Source organism: Dasypus novemcinctus, chromosome 18 (assembly GCF_030445035.2).
Source record: "Dasypus novemcinctus isolate mDasNov1 chromosome 18, mDasNov1.1.hap2, whole genome shotgun sequence".
NCBI classification, from domain to species: domain Eukaryota; kingdom Metazoa; phylum Chordata; class Mammalia; order Cingulata; family Dasypodidae; genus Dasypus; species Dasypus novemcinctus.
Window position 1 is genome coordinate 2142955 of NC_080690.1, and position 19157 is coordinate 2162111.

The 19157-nt window shown below is 49.4% G+C and overlaps 1 protein-coding gene across 9 annotated transcripts in view; it reads right to left on the reverse strand.

Moving 5' to 3' along the window:
• The window catches only part of BANP (BTG3 associated nuclear protein), a 170826-nt gene that overhangs the window by 109403 nt on the left and 42266 nt on the right, over positions 1–19157 (reverse strand). For 6 of the 9 annotated variants that reach the window (XM_058279594.2, XM_012525694.4, XM_058279599.2 and 3 more), the window contains 4 exons: positions 18868–18959; positions 15944–16143; positions 3718–3834; positions 1851–2026 (listed from right to left, as the gene is read on the reverse strand). In XM_058279594.2, coding sequence (XP_058135577.1) covers positions 1851–2026; positions 3718–3834; positions 15944–16143; positions 18868–18959 — 585 coding nt within the window. The remainder of the gene's footprint in view (positions 1–1850; positions 2027–3717; positions 3835–15943; positions 16144–18867; positions 18960–19157) is intronic. The other 3 variants (XM_058279597.2, XM_004459905.5, XM_058279598.2) reach the window with 1 other exon arrangement.

The window sequence follows — 19157 nt, forward strand, 5'->3', positions numbered from 1 at the left end:
TTTGCATTTCACGCAACCCACGTGACCGCACGAGGGCCCGAGGAGGGAAGGCCCCATGGTGTCCACGGCCGGGAGGCCGGTCCCCGGTTCCCAGGGCAAGGAAGGAGAGCTCCGTTCTGCACGAGGGCCACGTCTGAGCGCCTGGACTGCGCAGCGCTAACATTATCGCAGCCAAAGCTCCGACTCCAGGAGCATGCGAGCGGGCCCTGCTCTTCAGCAGGAAGGAGTGTGGCCCGCGGGGTGCAGGTGTGTCCCTGGGGGGCGTCGCCGCGGGGCGCAGGCGTGTCCCTGGGGGGCGTCGCCGCTGCCATTGGGAAAACAAGCAGCTGTTAAGACGATGTCACCCTCACAGCTGCTGTCCAGAGCACTTGCTTCCAACATGGAATAAACATGACCTTCACTACGCTACCATGCTCAGAAATCCACCTGCATTTTCTTATCCTATTTCTTCCTTCCAGTCTGACTTGATTTGGGTCGCTGGCCTGTCTGTGACCCTCCTCTTCTTAGCAAAAGATTGATGACCGCCACTGGCTGTGTGTGAACGCTGGCACACCAGCAGAGGCCCTGAAAACAGACCATGGCACAAGCCAGAAGAACTCCTGGCGGCTGCGGTCTCGCCCTTCCAAGTGCCAAGCCAACCTCTGCTCAGCCCGCGTCACCTCACGCCGCACCATCAGCATCCTGCGGCACCTGCCGGTGCTTCCCATGCCCAGGGCTGGCATGCAGGCAAACGCACCGCCTCCCCCCACCCTGCTGAGCCCTGGTTTTGCTGGCCACCCCCATGCAGCACCTCACAGCTGGCAACCATAGGAAGCATTTCACCGATGGGGCCTGGGGCATTCAAAAGGAAACTCTTGGCAAGCATTCAACTGTGTCCAAGTCGTCCTGATTAAAATTAAGAGTCCGGCCTTTTGTGTGTACATCAGTCAGGTTTCCTAGGAACTATCAAATCTCAACCCCGCAGGAGCTTAAGAACCCACTCCTAAGTGAACCCCGCGTTTGGTCAAGAGAGCCCATGCTCAGCCCGCCCTCGGCCACCTGGTTCCCTGTCTCAGCCGCCGGGCTCAACCTCCCAACACTCAGGTTTACAGTCAGGAAAGACATGAGGACGTGAAGACAAAACGGACAAGAGAAGGCGAGAGCGAGCAGCAAGGCGCAGGTGACCGTGACCGCACGGGTGCTCGGCCAGGCTGCCGCTTACTCAGAAGGGCTGAGGCCAGCGCACAAGCGAAGAGCTAGGCGAACACGGCACGGGCCTTTCCAGCATAATAAAGTGACTCAGGTCCACACAAGGTGGCATGTCACCAACCACAAGGACTTGCTACACAGCCATGGAACCCTGTGGCTGTCTAACACCTCAGGCACGTAAATCCTTTTATAAGAAGGTAAGCACAAGTGGTCTACTCGTAACTCCAGGCTGACGCCAGGACGTGAAAGGACAGATGAAGGCGGCCCGTCGCCCTCCAGCTCTTTCTCCAACATAACCTAGCCCACCTAGTGTTCTCTGCACCTCGGCAAGCTGCTTCTAGTCGAGAAGGGGAAGACGCAGGCAGTGACACCGGCTAACGGGTCATAGATCCCAGAGGAACGTGCAACAGATGAGGCCGCTGTAGTCAGCAGGAAATGTGACGCGACAGACGTGAACGGGTCAGCTATTTTCCATCCCCGACAAGCACAGCGCTCACAGAAAGAGGCTGCCACCTGTCGCTGCACAGCCGCGCCAGACCACTGTGCCCAGGGGGGCGGCTCAGCAGACGCTCCCAGCACGGAAACCACACCGGGCCGCTGCCTTCCAGGGCGGAAGGCACGACGCTGCGCAAAGGGAATGGGCCGAGCCCGCGGGGACGCACCTTCCGAGTTCAAGGTGATGAGGGTGACGTTGTTCCCGACGCTCTGGCCTCCTGGCTGTCCGCAGGTGGACACGGAGTCGCTGGCCTCGGACCCGCTCTCCCCGTCCTCGTGGTGGCCATCGTCCTGACCGGGCGTCCTCACCACGATGGTGCTCTGCCGGCGCCCGGGCACCGCGCTGCAAGGAGACAGAACATGCACCCACTGCGGTGAGAGCGGCACGCCAGCGCGCAGAGAGCGGCGCGGGCACCGAGGCGCTGCTCCCCCCCCCCCCCGTAGCGCTGCCTTTAACCTGGTCGGGACGCACAGCTCACCTGGAGATCATCTACTACGACTGACAGCAACGGAACAGCAGAAAGTAGTCTGCAGTTGAAAGCAACTGGAGAACGTAAATTTCAAAGTTTTAAAATAAAAGTAAAGTCTTAACTGACTATGATTCAAGGCCTAGAATGCTGCTTCTGATTTTGGAGGTTAGCCTACAAATTGCTGATATTTGAATAATGCTAATTTTTTAAGATGATCAAAGGAAAACCTAAATTAAGGGAAAGTGTGTCTAAGGAAATTCCATCAAGTCAATCCAGTGCACGAGGATAGACCTTCTAGAAATGACTCAGCCTTTGAAAATGCAGTTTTCACTCCCAATTATTCCCACTGGCCAAAAACCCTGGAGTGGGTTAAAGGGCCAGTCGAGCAGCCCCAAGAGACATTCTCCTCACTGGGACGGTTCCCAAGATGGGCAAGGAAATACAGTGAGCAAAGCAGGGCCACGAGGCCAGCTCCAGAAACTCTCCAGAAAAGAAAACGGGGAGGTTGGAGACTTGTCCTTATCTTGTAAATGACCTTTCAACATTCCCTAATTTGCAGGGCTGACTGCTGGAAAGGGGGGAAAAGTATGATTTCCCTATTTGCAAAGTCAAAGAGGGACCTAAGCTGAAGCCACGAGCGAAGGAGGGGCTGCCAGGGTGGACCTGGCTTCTCAGAGGCAAGGGCCGCCCTGAGCTCGCTCTGAGGAGCTAAGTCCTGGCTGGCTGCCGCGGCCCCAGTCCCACGGAAGGCCCCTCCGAGACTGTGCGTCTCCGCCAGGCAGGCCGCCCCAGCTCCCGGGGCATCACCGTATTTTCTCCTTTGAGCCCAGGCTCTCAGCCCCTCAAGACCACAACCGGTCTCCCAGAGAATTCAGCTAAGCCAATAGAGAGTGGGGGGACAGTGAGGAGGAGTATGCTGCAAAAGAGACTGGGAGAAAAAGCAAAAAAGAACTTTGTGAACCTGCAGATCAGAAACAAAAGAGCCCACGGGGGACATGACAGTGGGGGAAATTCACCGCAAGCCACTGGGCGGCCCACCCCGCACCGAGCTCCATCCTCACACGGGGGCAGGGTCTTCATCCACTCCCATTTCTTACCAAGTTTACTTTCAAAAGTCTCAAAAGAACAGGCATAAGAAAAAAGTCATAAACTCAAACGCCGACATCATCTAGCCAGCTTAACAGAGGGCGTCTGCGTAGCAGCCGTGCTGCCGGCAGACAACAGATGGGTGGCCTGGAGGAAGCAGTGAGCGAGGCCAGGAGAAAGAGCCTGTCTTCCTGTTGTGGGAATACAGCGCAAGGCCCTGAGAACACACCTCACAGCAGACACGCAAGGCCCAGGGCCGCCACCCCGGAGCAGCCGCCCTTTCTCCACCCCACGCACCAGGACAGGGTCGCTCCCCTAAGGGAACGTGCACGCCACCCCTGCCAGGAAGGACGAGGGCTGCCTGCCGGGCTCGACCGCCAGCTCGGTGCGCCCCGCCCGGGGCTCGGTCACTTAGTCTCACGGGCTCATCCCGGTGGCGGCGGAAGGGAAAGGCGGGATTGGAGTTGTGGCTACTGACTTGCTAATGATATTTTCCAGGGAATCCGGTGCCCTGTCGCTCAAGGGGCCGTCCATCTTGGCTACAATGGCGTTCTGCCGGTCATTGTTGAGTATTACTGTAGTCTGGGGGACGACGCTATGGAACAAAAGAATCACAAGAGAAAGAAGACCTTAAAACAACAACATTCATTTGAAGGGTACATAAGAGAATTCAACACAGTCAACTCCCAATGTTCTGCTCCGTGGGGGGTAGGTGGCCCCAAACGGAAATAACGTTTAAAGGAATTTATACTAAAGAATAAACTGGATTTTTAATTCTGTTTAATTCTCCTATTTGTTGGTATTCTCAGTTTGAACAACCGGATAGCACAGGCGAGTTGAGCTAAGAATTGTTAAATACTTCACAGAGAGTCGATTTGGGCACCACAAGCTGTTGTTAAGCAGTTAGTTAATTCGATTTCTGAAGGAGCAAGTTGGCATGAGAAAGCAGCTCAACTTTCCTCTCAGCCCACTCCAGCTAAGTTCTGCAGGCCACATCATCACCCCGTTCTAAAATTACAGTGCTCTGGGCCCAAGGGGCAAACGCCAAGAAGGCAAAGTGGGAGATCAAGACATTTATTGGCTCCGTGGCCTCCTCAGGTTGTGGCTTTGAGAAAGCACGAGAAGGCAAAGAAGGCGAGCTGTCAGCCAGGCTCAGCCAGCCAAGCTGGCACCCAGGGACCCCGCCAGGGTGTGTGCACAGGCGGGGGCGGCCACCGCTTCGTCCAGGCAAGGCCAACTCCTCCTTCCAGGCATTAACTGTCCGAGCTTTCATTTCTAACGCGCCTTGTGGGATGCTGGAGCAGGCAAAGAGCTAGCATTTGAAATGCAGGGTACTACTACCTGAGAAAAAGTTATTGTTCTTGGGTTTTATCCTCCCACAAGCACGAGAGGCCAGCATCGCTGTGGAGTGAGTGGATTTCACATAAGCGAAGGCGCACGTGGCAACCTCGCCCAGGCTCACACGGCGCCTGCGAGCCCCGCCCCACTCCAAATCAGGGGCAGAAACCGCCCAAGGTAAATCTCAGGCCCGCAGGCTCCTTTTCTGAAGTGAAGCCCAGACAACTGTGTTTCAACGGCAATTTTACGGTTCCCATCGTCCACTTGCTCTTTGGGGACCCCCTGCCTTACGACCGACCGGCAGGCCAGGTCGCCTTTTGAACCGCCCCCTGCCGTCACATGGAGGCATTTCCAGCCTCATGCTTCTCTGAAGAGTCAAGGGGCCTACCAGAGCCTGTATGGAGGGCAGATCCCCAGAGTGTACTCCACAGAGCACGAGGGTACCCCAGGGCCCAGCCCCCCACCCCTCTTGCCCTCTCAGGTCCCATAAACCACTCAACAGGAGCTAGGCTCCCCCACCAGTGGACACTCACAGTGGACATTAGCACGTCAGCGGTCTGACAAGGCCTGTGGGAGATAAAGCAATGAACATTTGTGCGTGCCTCCGTTTGGTGAGGTTCTTCCACTAGATACACCGTTTTTCTGGAAAATTCTTATTAAGATCAAGGAAATCATGTTCTGAGGCAATCAGCTTTGAACTTGAGTAAGAGCACCACGAGGGGTGCCCTAAGATTTCCAAGGGGTGTGTGGAATGGGTCACACTCCATGACTCAATGCCTACTCGTCATCTTCTAGAATGTGCCAGCTCCTAAAAATGACTCTCCTTGAGAAAGCACGCCGAAGGTTCTCATTTCACAAAGTCCTTTTCTCACTTAGAAAAAACGACCTCTCAGCCACCCCTAATTCTACAATGTCCAGTATGTGGAGAGCCCCAGGAGAAAACAAAGGGCCAGCGGGTAGGAGGGTGTGAGGAGGGGGACGCTGCTCCACTCTCTGGGACGTTAGCTGGCTGACAATTCTCTGCTTTCAAGCAACTAAAGGAGGACCCAGGTGAGTTTCCAGCTCACAAGTAAATAATTTTAGAAAAACCACCAAGATGACTGGCACTAGCTGAAGACGTAAGGACACTCAGAACAAAACTCCTTCCTTGCCAAGATAGTGACTTCTCTGAACAAAGTTTCTCAGCATTCCAGAACACAAAACCAAAAACAGAAACTGATTTAGTACTGACACATCTCATTTCAAACAGTATGTCAGTACCAGCCATGGATTCAGAAACTAATGGAAATAAAAACACAAGCAAAAGAAAACCATCAGTTGCTCAAGAGACACAACCACAGTAAATTTCACTTCCTTTTTATTACTGATAATTGGTTATGAAGGGGTCACATACTGACGCTGTTTTGATCAGCTGGGTCCTCCTAATAACTGTAACGAGAACTCAATCCCCAAGAGTCTGCTTTTGTTTTCAGTCCATGGAGTCCTATGGGTGCAGGAAATGAACGGCTTTAACCGTCACTCTACATACATACTTCTACTACAAAGAACGAGGAAAGCCCGGGTCCGAGGGCCGGCCACGCCCAGCACCCCGCAGCCTTCAGAGAGCCCCGCTTGCCCCACCTGGACACAGGCCTCTGGCCTCCAGGTACGGGAGGCAGAAAAGGCCCGTCGTCCGGGCCCACTGGCGTGCGGTGGCTGGTGTCGGCAGCCCTGGCCCACGAAGGCCGAGGCGCAGGCACAGGGGCGGGGCTGAGCCACGGGAAGCCGGCCCAGGCTCAGCCTGGCAGCCGTGTGGCCAGGAAAAGCAGCTAACTGGGGCAGCTGCGAAACGGCTCTGCAGTCTTTCCGAGCTGAGGACCGGACAGAGCCTTTACTGTACAGAACCTTTCAAGGGGGGCCACGCTGAGAATGCAGGCCACGGACAAGGAGCCGCAGCTCTGCATGTTTGCTTTTTCAGAAAGCCTGAAACGGTTTCTCAGATCACACACCAGCTATGTTCTCCAGGACTTTAGACAGGATAGGTGCCAAAAAGCCACTGTGTGCAGGTCACCATTTCACTGTGCTCATCAGAACTCACCAAATGTGCCAAGTTAAGGCAAAGAGTTAATGCAACTTCTTTCTTCACCCAACACAGAACTGCCACCCCACAGCAGAAAGGAAGGCCCAGTGGGGCAGCTGCCGAGCCCAGGGAGCTCCCAAAGCCTCGGCTACAGGCTCCGCTCAGCAGGTCTGGAAGCCACCTCCCAAGCACCAGGGAGCCGCCGCCTGTCGGGAGGTGCTCTGTCACTGTAGACTGGGCCACACGAAGCTTCGGAGGTGGAGGACAGCCGCGGTCCTGGCACCGACCAGGGGCTGCCCGTGGACTCTCGGAAGCGCCCCCGCCCTGCAGGGTGAAGAGACCCTGCTCACAGGGCTCAGGTACAGCAAGGCTCCAATATCTGGAGCTCAGGTGCACGTCCACAGTGCGACGAGAGGCTGAGCGCCTGTTTCCCGCCTGCTTTCCACCCACATGGTCCCAGGTCCAGTCCCCAGGACCTCCTGAAAAAATAAAGTCCACAGAGCTAAAGGCTCTTGTTTTGTTTTGCTTTACTAACACCCGGCCAGGGTTAACTGGGTCAGAGGGTGTAACTGCTGAACTGCCTTCCCATGTAAGACGGCCGAGATGCCTCCAGTGCACCAGCCTGAGGGCCCTGCGGGTCAGGGCCAGCAGGGGAGCAGGCAGACAAGAGAGCGGGGCGTCCCCGTCCAGGCACGGCTCAACGGTGGGCAGGCCCGAGACGGACGTCCAGCCAGGGTGCCCAGGCCAAGGCCCTCACCAGTAAGCTGGGCCCCCAGCCCCTGTAACGTGACGCGTTCGTGACAGCATTTCTAGTTCTGCTCTAGCAGAACTCTGGTGTCTGCTTCTGGCAGAGGCATTTGGACATACACAACATGGAAATCCTCAAAGACCACCAAACCACTATTAAAACGGCTGCAGTGCCCTGCACAGGTAACCCTGCATCTGGCCAGGGGTGCCCTAAACGAGAGCCAGGGCAGCTGCCAGGGCTGACGACCACACCAGGAGGCGCGCACGCCCTCCACGGCAGTCGGAGGTCAGGGCTCACGCCCTCCTCACCTCCTGGCTGCGCCAGGTGCCTGGCTGCACCACCCGGGTTCTGGCTCCCTCCACATGTCTCTGGCTGGCCTTCCCCCAACAGGTATCCCGGCTGGAGAACGGACTTCCAGACCAAGCTGCACAGCTGCCCCACCCACAGGCAGACACCGCCCAGGAGGTTTAGGGCGCAGCTACTCCAAGGGCCTGGCAGCAGTCACACAGCGACCGCCCATGTCGACTGGACGCCTTACTTCCCCCGTGGAGCTGAGAGATCCCACGTAGATAGCTGGGGTGCCCCAATCACTACTTCTGACAGTCCCTGAAACCCCCTTCCAAGGTCAGCTTGCAATTTACTGCACCCTAAAACAAAGGGTCCTTAAAACACAAGAAACATACACCGACAGGCTTTATTCCAGTATCTGCATAATTATGCTCAAGGGTTTAAAGAAACACATGGCAATGAGGTGTGGCAGTTTGAGATTTACGCACCCCAAAAAGGATAAGGATGATGTCTACAATCTGGTTTGTTCCTCTAGGCATGACACCCTTCAATTGTATTAGATTCAGCTGAGATGTCTTTGATTAAATTATGTTAAGATTAGGGCTTGGATTCAACCACGCTGTTGGGTATAACTCAGGTTGAGTCCCCGCCCCCAGGTGGACTGACATAAATGGGCACTCACTCCAGAAGACACAGAGGAGAGAGAACTGTGTCAGTTTTCATCCTGGAGCCCCAGGGAGAGAGGAGCCATTCACCAGATAGTCTGCAGCTGAGCAGCTAAGAAACAAGCCTACGCCAGACTGACACTGGAAGCCCTGAGAGAGGAGCCCGATGCCGGCCGACAGCTGAGATCGGAAGAAGCTGGGCACATGGAGCCTTACGGGGAAGAGGGGAGGAGAGACCAGGCAGAGCTCGCCCGCCACCTCTCTTCAGCACGTGGCAGCTGACTTTGGTGAGAAAGCAGCCTTGAGTTAGAGTCTTCAGGGCCTTGGAACTGTAAGCTTTTACCCCAAACAAATACCCTGTATAAAAGCCAACAGATTTCTCGTACTTTTGCATCAGCATCCCTTTTGGCAGACTAATACATGAGGAGGGAAACAAGAAGGCATGAAAGAGTCTAATGGAACTTACAAAGAAATATTACAAAATCTTCAAATTGTACTTCTAATGATAAAAAAAAAAAATACACGATATCCAAAATTAATTCACTGGCTGGGTCAACAGATTAGACAATACAGAAGAAACAACTCACAAAGCTGAAGACCCAGCAACAGAAATGATCCAAAATGAAGCTCAGAGAGGGAAAAAGGACTAAAACGGTGCACAGCGGCTCAGCAGCCAGCGTCACGCCCTCTACCACGGGCAGGACCGGAATCCCAAGAGACAAAGGAGGACGGGGGCGAGTAGGGGTGCTCAACAGTGTGTGCAGAAACGGTGGCCTGAAGTTTTCTAAATTTGATTAATACTATAAAGCCACAAATTCAAGAAGCTCAATGAACCCCAAACAAAACCAAAAACCACCCCAAGAAACATTATACTCAACCCCATGAAAAGCAGTGATAGGAAGTCATGAAAGATGCACTCGCACAGAGGGCGGCAGGAGCGCCAGGAAGCTGCCAGGCACTCGTCACGCAAGCCTGCAGCAACAAACACTGCCTTCAAGTGCTCTAAGCAACCTCCTGGAAAAAACCAAGAGGCATAACTAAAAATCCAGCAGTAGAAATAAAAATAATTTTTCAAAAAGGCCAAAAAGAAAAAAAAAGAAAAAGGGGAACAAAGAACAGATAGGACAAGTGAAAAACAAGTATCAAAGAAAGGAGAGGTAAACCCAATCACATCAATCATTATGATAAACATAAACGTCCTTAACACACCAAAGAGAAGGCTGAAATTACCAGGCGGGATAAAAAAGCAGTAACTACCTATCTGATGTCTTCAAGAAATTAACTTTTTAAACACTTCTAAGTTAAAAATAGAAATATGGAAAAAGCTATACCACACAAACACTAGGCAAAGAGAGATGGAGTGGTTTTATTAATACCAAAGATTTAAAACAAGGACTATTGCCAGGGTTACCAAGGACATAGTGACACGCTATATGAGAAAGGGATCGACTCACCATGTAAACCCAACAGTCCCGAATGGCTATATATCTGATAATACAGCTTCACAATACATGAAGCAAAAACCAACAGGACTAAGAGGAGGAACAGACAAACCCATGGTTATAATTAATAGAGCAAGTAGAAAATCATTAAGAAAATGCTACCAACCAACTTGACCTGACTAACATTTAAACAACAATCCATCCAACAACTGCAAACCACACACTGCTTTCCAGTGCTCACGGAAGTGCCACCACGACACAGTCTATGCTACAGAACAAACCTCAGTAAATTCACAAGAATTTATTTACATCAGCGTATGTTCTCCAGCCAGAATGAAATTAGAAACGAATAACAGAAAAATAACTGGAAATAAAACAGAAAAGATATTTGGGAACTAACAAATATACTTCTTAAAAACCCAGGGGTCAAAGAAGAAATAACAAAGGCAATGAGAAAATAGTTTAAGCCCCATGGAAATGAAACATGACATTAAAATTTGTGGGATGCAGCTAAAGCAGTGCTCAATGGAATTTCATAATAAATGCTTATATTAGAAAGAGAAGAAATGAATAAAATCAATAAATCAATGATCTAAGTTTTTAAAGAAAAAACAAAGAGGAAATCAAACCCAAAGTAAGTTGAAAAAAGGAAATAATAAAGTGAAGAAATTAACAAAATAGAAAAAAGGGAAAACAACAGAGTACAAGTTTAAACAAATCTATCATGGCTGAGACCAAAGCACTTCTCCACAGTCGCGCAGCCCCACCCGGGTTGTGTCACTGGAAAGCCTGTGCCACCTGTGCTGTCAGGCTGAGAACGCCACTTCCTCCACACTGGAAGCATTCGGGCCCTTTCCTAGCCTGGCCGAGGTTTCTGGTGCTCCAGGGCCAGAACCAAGGCGCACAGCGCAAGACCTCTTACCCAGAAGCCAGGAGGGTTGCAGAAATCCAAGCAGCCTTCTGATGAATAATTGTCAGCAAGATAAAAAAAAATAAAAAGATCCTCTGGGAAATAAAATATAAAGAATCAGCATCTAGCATATTAGAAGGAATTGAAATAATTTCTTGTTCAAATACTTCAATTCTTATGGGTCAAAATCAGTTTTGAAGAAAAAGAAAAAACAACTTTCCCCCTCGGAAAATCTTATATGACATATCTATTTCATGGAAAGAAAAAGTTCAAAAGAAATCACTTTTCAAAATTTTTAAGAACTATTACTATAAAGAAGTTTCTAATGTTATTACAACTGTTTTAAGATAGCAGAAATATGTTAAAACTTTTAAAAGAAAAGTTACTAAAAATAAAAGTTAAAGCTTTTAAAAATAAGAAGCATGAGCATTTTCCCAATTAATCATATACACTCAGTTAATGAAAACAAACAGACCAGAACACCTGGGCGGGGAGTGGCTCCACGACCGCCCCTCGCCCACAGGTGGGCTTGCCTGCCCTGCGCCGGTTCCAGTCTCTGCGCCCAGCTTGAAGGGGAAGGAAAAGTGTGTTTCCAGCCAACTACACAAATGTACCTGCACGTACACTCAATTCCTTTGGTTTCCGGAATAAAATGGTCCCTGAGCCCATGTGATTCTGACTCTGGCATCCTATAAAAAGGCCTCCACACCTGTATGAAGATACGCAGGCCGGCAGCCCACCACTTTCTGTACATTCTCAAAAACAGCTGTCAAGTTAAAACCTCGTTTTGCTGCAAATCCTCCTTGTGGCACAAGAAGAAAAGGGACCGACCTGGAAGACTTCTTGTCCCAAAGTGGAGTGTGATTCCATCTAGGTAGCTCACAGACATCTCTAGGGCAATGAGTATGCTTTATCTTTAAAGAGAAAGGTTTAAAAAAAAAAAAAAAAGAGAGAGAAAGGTTTATTCTTTCTCTTTTTTCTTGAATTTACTTAAAGAAACTCTTTCAGGTATGGAATCTGAAAATCATGTTCCAGAATGCCAGCTGAGGTTGGCAGCCCCCCCACCTTGTGTGTTGCAGGGACTAAAAGGAATAAACACGCAGCCTTGGGGCTGACAGCCCAGGCTAGTCCGTGCCCGTTTTAATCAGAAATCGCCAACCAGCAGCGTGGACTTCAGTGAGCAGAGGGGCGGGGACTCAGCAGAGCGCCCCCGCTGTGAAGCACAGAGGGGGACACGTCGCCCTTGCAGGCGCAGCGGCTCTGATCCGAGAGCTCTCTCCCCAGGAACGGGTGTGGCTGCCTCGGCTGGCAGCTCCTCAGCCTCTCCAGAGACTTCTTCAGATGAAAGGACCTGCCCCAGGACCCTGGTCCTGAGAGACGACCTCAGACCTTCCAACCAACTGCTTACAGCAGACGCCCGTGACGTGCACGTAAGAAGGTCATCTATAACTGCTGTACCTGTAAACTTTATTTTAAATATCCGAGACCCAAAATAAAGAATTCATAAAAGTTCCTTATTACCCAGAATGTTAACCAATTTTTAAGTGTTTTCAGAAACTTTTCTTTTTATGTTCCACTGCCCATATTTACGGCATAAAATTCTCATTCATTTATTTGTGTTTACAAAATTATTAACTTTCCAATCTCAATATACATTTTTTTCATTAGCATTCTAGGATTAAGGGCTTATCCTCTATTTTTCCCCCAAATTTGATGACAGCCTTCAATTATTGGCAGTTTTTATTTCTCGTTGTTAGAACTTAGAGAAATGCTGCATTGAGTACCTTCTTCAAAAATCTTCAAATACATTTAAAACTCTGCTTAGAAGAAAATGGAGGGATGGTTTTGCCTTCTATCAGTTTTTGTAACTAACAGTCTTGGTAGTGATATTAATAAACCTCACGCTGATGTGGGCTCTGTGTGGGGAGGCTATCCGTCTCTGTGTAGATAACCTGAGCTGTCTGTGTCCTGACCTGCGGGTGAGGGAGAGAAGCTGCAGTCCTGCCCTTGGTGACCACGGCAACGACTCCAGTCCCAGGAGACAATTTAGCCATGCAAAGTCTATATACATACCAATCAGTCCAGGGAGACTCTGATGGTGGTGATGCCGAAGCTTAAGGGGACTTGGACTTGATCTCGAATGGGGACATATAATATAGCCTGTGCATCAAATTCAAAATTATCTAATTCTGTGTCCAAGTGTGCCTAGAAATCCAAATAAGTAATATAGGCCCTTTAGATTTTGAATGTTCAGAAAGGATGTCTATTCAAGGTTGCATCCAGACGGAATGTGGGCGTTATGTTAATTCAAAACCTATCTGGTACTCAGCAAACACTTAACTAACGAAGAAAGTCGTTTTCTTTCATAAAAGCACCATTTGACTCCCCACCCCATATAAAAGGAACTTGAAAATCTTGTTTGAGGCTCGGGCCTTGGAACAGAAAGTTCCTGAGTCCGGCCAGCCATAAATAAATCCTTTTTCCTTCCCAAAATTATTCTTGAGTCCTGGCCTTTCTATACGCAAATAACTGAACTTCTCTCGACTTCTACAACATTTCTGGGGGCTCGTCCGGGGTTTGCAAATGAAGGTCAGATGAGGTAGCATTTTGCTGCTCCTTCCAGATCCTCGAGGAAGCCGGGAGAACTCAGGTGATCCCCAATCTGGGCACCCCTGGATTAACTTTAACCCAGAAAAGATGTGGGCTTCATCAGAATCTTCCCGTCGAAAATCGAGGGCAATGGAAGGTCTGAGAGAAAAAAATTCTGAAAACGAAAAAGAACTCTGAACATGGAAGGTAAGACTTCCCGGGGAGCATAGTCAGTAAAACCCTAAATTTAATTGGTAGGAAGGGGAACCCAATCACCTCCCAAGAGAGCCCAAGTACCTCCAGAAATTTGGGGGGAAGCCGTACTCTCTAGGTTCAAAAAAAAAAAAAGAGAAAAAAGGGGAAAAGCCTGGTGTTTGGGGTTTGTCTAACTGCACATTTGTATCTGGTTTCTGGTCTTATTTCCACTGAAACAGTGAAGGCTTGATTATAATAAGAAAGGATGTTTATAGGTTCGAGTCCTAACGTCCTGGAAATTAGTCTGGGTTTTGAAAAACTTGGTTACAGGAAAATGAATCAGCTTTTCTAGTGAAGCTTGGTCTGGGTAAAATTAAACGGTGAAGAAGGTCTAGCTGAAGTCTTTTGTTATGATGGTGAATTGCAAATGAATTCGCTTTATATCAGATGTTAATGTTAAGTGTTCTCTTTCTAAAGTTTGTAATGGCTGCAGAGGCAGCTGTGCTGAAGAAGATATATATAGAATCTGTGGGTCAGATTAATGACTTTTGAGCTTCTGTGTCAGCTCAATGCTGGTGTTGAAGTTGTGTGGTTATGCAAAGTCGTGGAATTTGGTTGAGCTGGAACCCTCCCTTGCCACTGGCAAAGGGGTGAATTGATTATAAGGCAAAACTGCAGAGTCTGGATATCTGCGCATGCTCTGCTGTCCCATCTCTGGTCGGCCCCTCTGCCAGGGCTCGGGGGCCGTCTGCGTCCGTGCCACACATCTGGGTTTGTTGGAGCTGGCCCCAGTCAGAGTGGCTGGGTCCCCAGGAAGGGCACCGAATTTGAGGAGGTTCTTTCGGGCCATTTTGGTGGAAAGCTGGAAAGGGGGGGAGCGGCTTGCCCCTTTCCAGGGAGTCCACACCTTCTATTCATAAGCCACATTCCTATTTAACCACTATGCACCCGACTGCCTGGAAGGGGGGAGGTGAAGGTGACGTAGAGCAGGATGAAAATAAATGCAATAAAATTCCCTCCCTAAGATGTTAAAGGCCAAAATAAATTTGCATTCTGCCCAGCTTTTGCTTTTCCAAATCTCCCTTTGAGTCTATGCAGAAATGCTTTGAAATGTTTTAGAGCCATCCCACTCCACCTTGATGCTTTCTGCTATCGACATTTACAACCATTCACAGGTTGAAAGGCATGCTATTATACTCCCTTCCTTTCACTCCTTTAAACTATAGTTAGGGCATTATATTAACATTTTTTATTTTAAAGTGTATTTTCTACACATTGTGGTTTAGGATAAGGGGCACTGCAAAAAAAATACTATCAAGAGAAGGCGCTGCTTCTGAGAGGGTTGAGCATCACTGCCCTGGAGCCTGGGAGAGTGCCTGGCACCCAGAATACACGGGGCAAATGTTTGCTGGAAAAGCCATGCTGCTGATCTGTCATTGGGGCATACACTCACTGTATCAAAGGCCCACATTCCAAAGTAATGTCACAAAGACACCCGACATCCCCGAGAACAGAGAGACCCACGCGCTACCCCACTGGGTGTAGAGCAAACCAACCGGAGCTTGGAAAAGTTAAAGGGAACAGCAATTACGAGACAGCAGGTGTACTCCAGGCTGTCCCCAACAAACCAAGATGGACGGTCATCCTGGAACTGGGGCAGGGTCCTGGCACCCCAGCTGGCAGGCGGCCCCTCCGCTCTCCTGCGCACTCCCTGTGGGCACCGGATGCCCAGCAGCCAGCAGGCTCCTGTGGCTCCCACCCCGGTTTCCCCACAGCCCCTGCCCACCACCCTGGCTCCTCACAGACCCGCAGGACAGAAAATGCTTCAAGCACTTACAAAGCACAAAGATGGACTGAGGCACAAACCCAGCATCTCTGTACCCAGGCATGGCAGAGGGGCGCGCAATGCACTGCTGGGCCCACAGGCTGTGGGAGCCACACGGTGCCAAGGCCACGTCTTCCCGCTCTAACTAAATGAGTCGCCAAGTTCTTAGGAGGCAAAAGGTTCTAACGGTACATACACTACTGCTCCCCTCTCTAAGATTAAACACTAAACCTCAAAAAAAAACAAAAAGGGCACAAAAATTAGCACAGACTAGAGTGAAAAGTTTGATACACTGAAGTGAAATCTAGAAAAACTATCATTGAAGAAAACTATCTAAAGACTAGCCTGACAGAGCAGGAAAAAAGAAAAGAAGCAAATGTACATCTCCCGAGACTCACTGGGTTGGTTCCAAAGAGAAGATCCTAGTCTGGTTTTGCCAAAGAGGAAAATGTGACCACGAGTTCAAGTGCTCAGGCCAGTCTAAGAGGCATCAGCACATGAGCCGCCAGGCGGCGCCCTCCCAGTCTGTCCACAGCACATCAAGTCCACGGCGCGAACCAGGACAGGTTGGTAAGCCTGGGGGGGGGTGCTCCCCAGAAGCAATCAGCTTCTTAAGAGAGAGGACAGGCCCGAGGCCGCTCTTACCATCGCACTTTGTTGCACGTCTGCGTCGCGCCCAGCGGGGAGCCGGCCACCATGGGGACCTGGATGGGGCTGTGCTGCTTGTTCGTGACCAGGTCCAGCTTCTCTTCCAGCGACTTACAAGTGGCCTCTAGAGCTTGCAGCTTGGCCTCGATGCTATCCAATCGTAAGCATATTGTCTGGTTAATGGAATACAGGAATGACTGGAAGTGAAGAGAAGGAAAACTTTACTAAGGGCTTACTGACGTTGCTGAGACAAGTGCAAGAAACACCAGACAGCTGTTTCCTAATTTCACCTGCATCCGTTCCAATGATAGTCCCTCATTTTAACTAGCTTTTTAGTTAGACACATTTGAATAAACAAAGTCACCTGTTTTAAACTTGACTAGTTAATCACGGCCTTACTCATCTGTGCAGTTGTAAATTTTAATTACGCTGAAATCTACATAATCAGTAAATTTCCATGCAAAGCCAGTCAGATCTTTCAAACTACACAAACAGATAACACCGAACATCAAAACAGCGTGAAAGCCATCAGCTGCGTGCCTCCACGGTCCACCTTGAGCAGGTGTCGCGGGCACCTGGCTTTGAAACTGGGTGAGCTGTGCCCTGGGATCTCTGCGAGCTGCGCGTCTGCCACCTAGTGGTAGTTCTGACGTTCGAGTCTTCCTGCCGAGTCAGGCCTCAATTACTGAACGAAATTCACCGCAGTAAGCAGGGACACCTCACTCCACACCCCAGAAACTCCTCAAAGACACAAAGGAGGACTGCTCCTGACATGGCCCCTGTGCCCATCGCTGCCCTGAGCTGACAGGGACACGTAGGGAAACACTCACTACGGAGGAATCCCAGCATGCAACAGAAACCCTAAACCAGCTGGCAGGAGGATTCGGGGTGCTAGCTAGTCGCGAATGCATAAAGCATCTAACAGTGCACTTTAGGGGGGAGGCTGGCACCTGACTTAAGAGTCAATATCTGAAACTAATGAAGAATTTACCCCTTCCCTCTCCTCTGCCCGACTTGAGAGTAGAGCACCCAAAGTGCATGCATCCCAAGAGGGAAAGGAAAGCCGACGAGGCACCCATGAGCTGTTCAGAGCTGGTCGTGGACCGCAAGGCAAGAGCACAGAAGGGCCCCTGTGTCCCCTAAAAGGGCCTCTCCATCTGCCTGCTGCCCATCTACTGCGCTAGCTAGGGTTCCGCTTTCCCTTCCCATGAGGATCAAAATGAGAGCACGAGCTGCATAAGGCCTCGTGCCCACACCAAGGCCCGGGGCGGGGAACCTGATGGCCTTCTCCACTGCACTCTTTATGGACTGCGTTTCTCTCCTGCAAGATGTAAACGCATCGCCTCCCCGGGATCTAAGGCGGAGAGGAGCAACAGCGCAGTGAATGGGATCCAAGCAGAATCCAAACAACCCGCTTTGGACTCAAGTAATCACATGGCCCTGACGAGACTCTTCACAAGACTGCTACCATATGACGCAACAGCTAAAGGAGCAGGTCTAAATTCTGTCTCATTTGCTGAAAACTCACACTGGAATGGCACAAACAATAAAATGACAGTGTATAAAGGAGAGGAAAACAAGCAACAGTTACATGACTGAACCATATACAAGTGTGAACATTCAACTAGCTCTGACCTACAAAAAAAGGCAATTTCACAAGGTTCAACCTAATATAATTACGTTGAAAAGCAATAATCAATGGCTGAATTCTTGAGATAAAGTCACTGATAACCCTACTGTTAAAACTTGAAGTAAGCAAATATTTGGTTACTAAATTCTTCAAACACAGTAAAATTGTATCATTTTAATTCTGATTTAGAAATGATTCTGCTGGGGGTATAGGTGAAAATTGCTGCTACACACTAATAAAACAATTTCACTAGACCAATAGAACCCAAAGAAGAAAGCGGTGGGGACTAGTATTTTAAGTAAGTTTTCTGTGTATGGGTCGTAAGTGATAATGCCCATAAACCACTCAAGTCTCTTCATGACACAGTTCTTGGCAATTTGCAGAGCAAGCGTGTTTCCATGGCATACGTGACTGTGGCTGTCTGACCCATCTCTTCACCGTTCACAGCGGGGCTAGAGGCAAGCCAGGACAGCTTCAATTTTTGTATTTCTATACCTCTCTGTAATCTAAATTGTTTACAATGAATTATCTTTTGTGACAAAATTGTAAGTCCTTTTTTTAATTGAACCCGGGACCTCACATATGAGAAACAAGTCCTCAACCACTGAGCCGCATTCGCTCCCCAATGAAAGCTGGTTTTTTCGATCATCTGTTCATTTTGTTGTTGTTGTTTTTTAGGCGGTACCAGGGATTGAACCCAGGATCTCAGACATGGCAAGCAGGTGCTCGACCACTGAGCTACATCTACTCCCCGTACTTTATTTTAAAATTTGTTAATGTAGCCACTTTCTATCCAATTGGGTCTGAAGTAGAACTTTGAATGTATTTTTAAATCACCCTACACATGTTTAAGCTTATACTGTTTTTCCCCTTCTTAACAAAATGAACTGAATCTTTCTAAATGGATGTCCTGGCTAAATAGAGTGATTAAAAGTTAATTTGATTTTCATTTGTATTGCTTTATCTCTATGGCTCTGCAAACACTAGAGCCAAACAAGTAAATTAAAGAATTCAAAAGTAATTGCCTGACTCAGTGGTTTCCAAGAACTCCATCTCGTAAACTTTAAAACTTAGATGACTTGGATGTTAGCTACAAAACTGCTTTATCACTAGTGGAAAATCTCAGCCAAACTAAGTTTCACTCTCCTTCCACCCACAGTAGGTCTACCGGGCTACAGAGAGCTGCCTCAGCAGGCAGCAATCTCAACCTAAATAACGTATCTTCTTCATACTTTTCCAGGGGAAAAAACAGCTTTAAAGGCATTAAAATGACAGGGCACAGTCTTTTTACCTTTATAGAGGGATCCTGGCAATTGATTTCTAGTCGCTGACGCTTCAGAGCAGGTTCGTCCTCATCTGTCACTACATGATTCTCCAGGACAACTGAAAATCAATGAAGAGACAAAAGATGTGAGAGGCGGCAAGGGGCTGTCCCCAGGTTAGGGCAGTAGACAGTCCTCACCCAGTGGAGTCAAACTCTAGGTGGTTCAACTCATTTCACAGGTCACCTTTTCGCAGTTTAAACTTAAAATTCTCAGCCAGGCAGAAAACAGGATTTCTCCTTAATCCAGGAAAAACTGA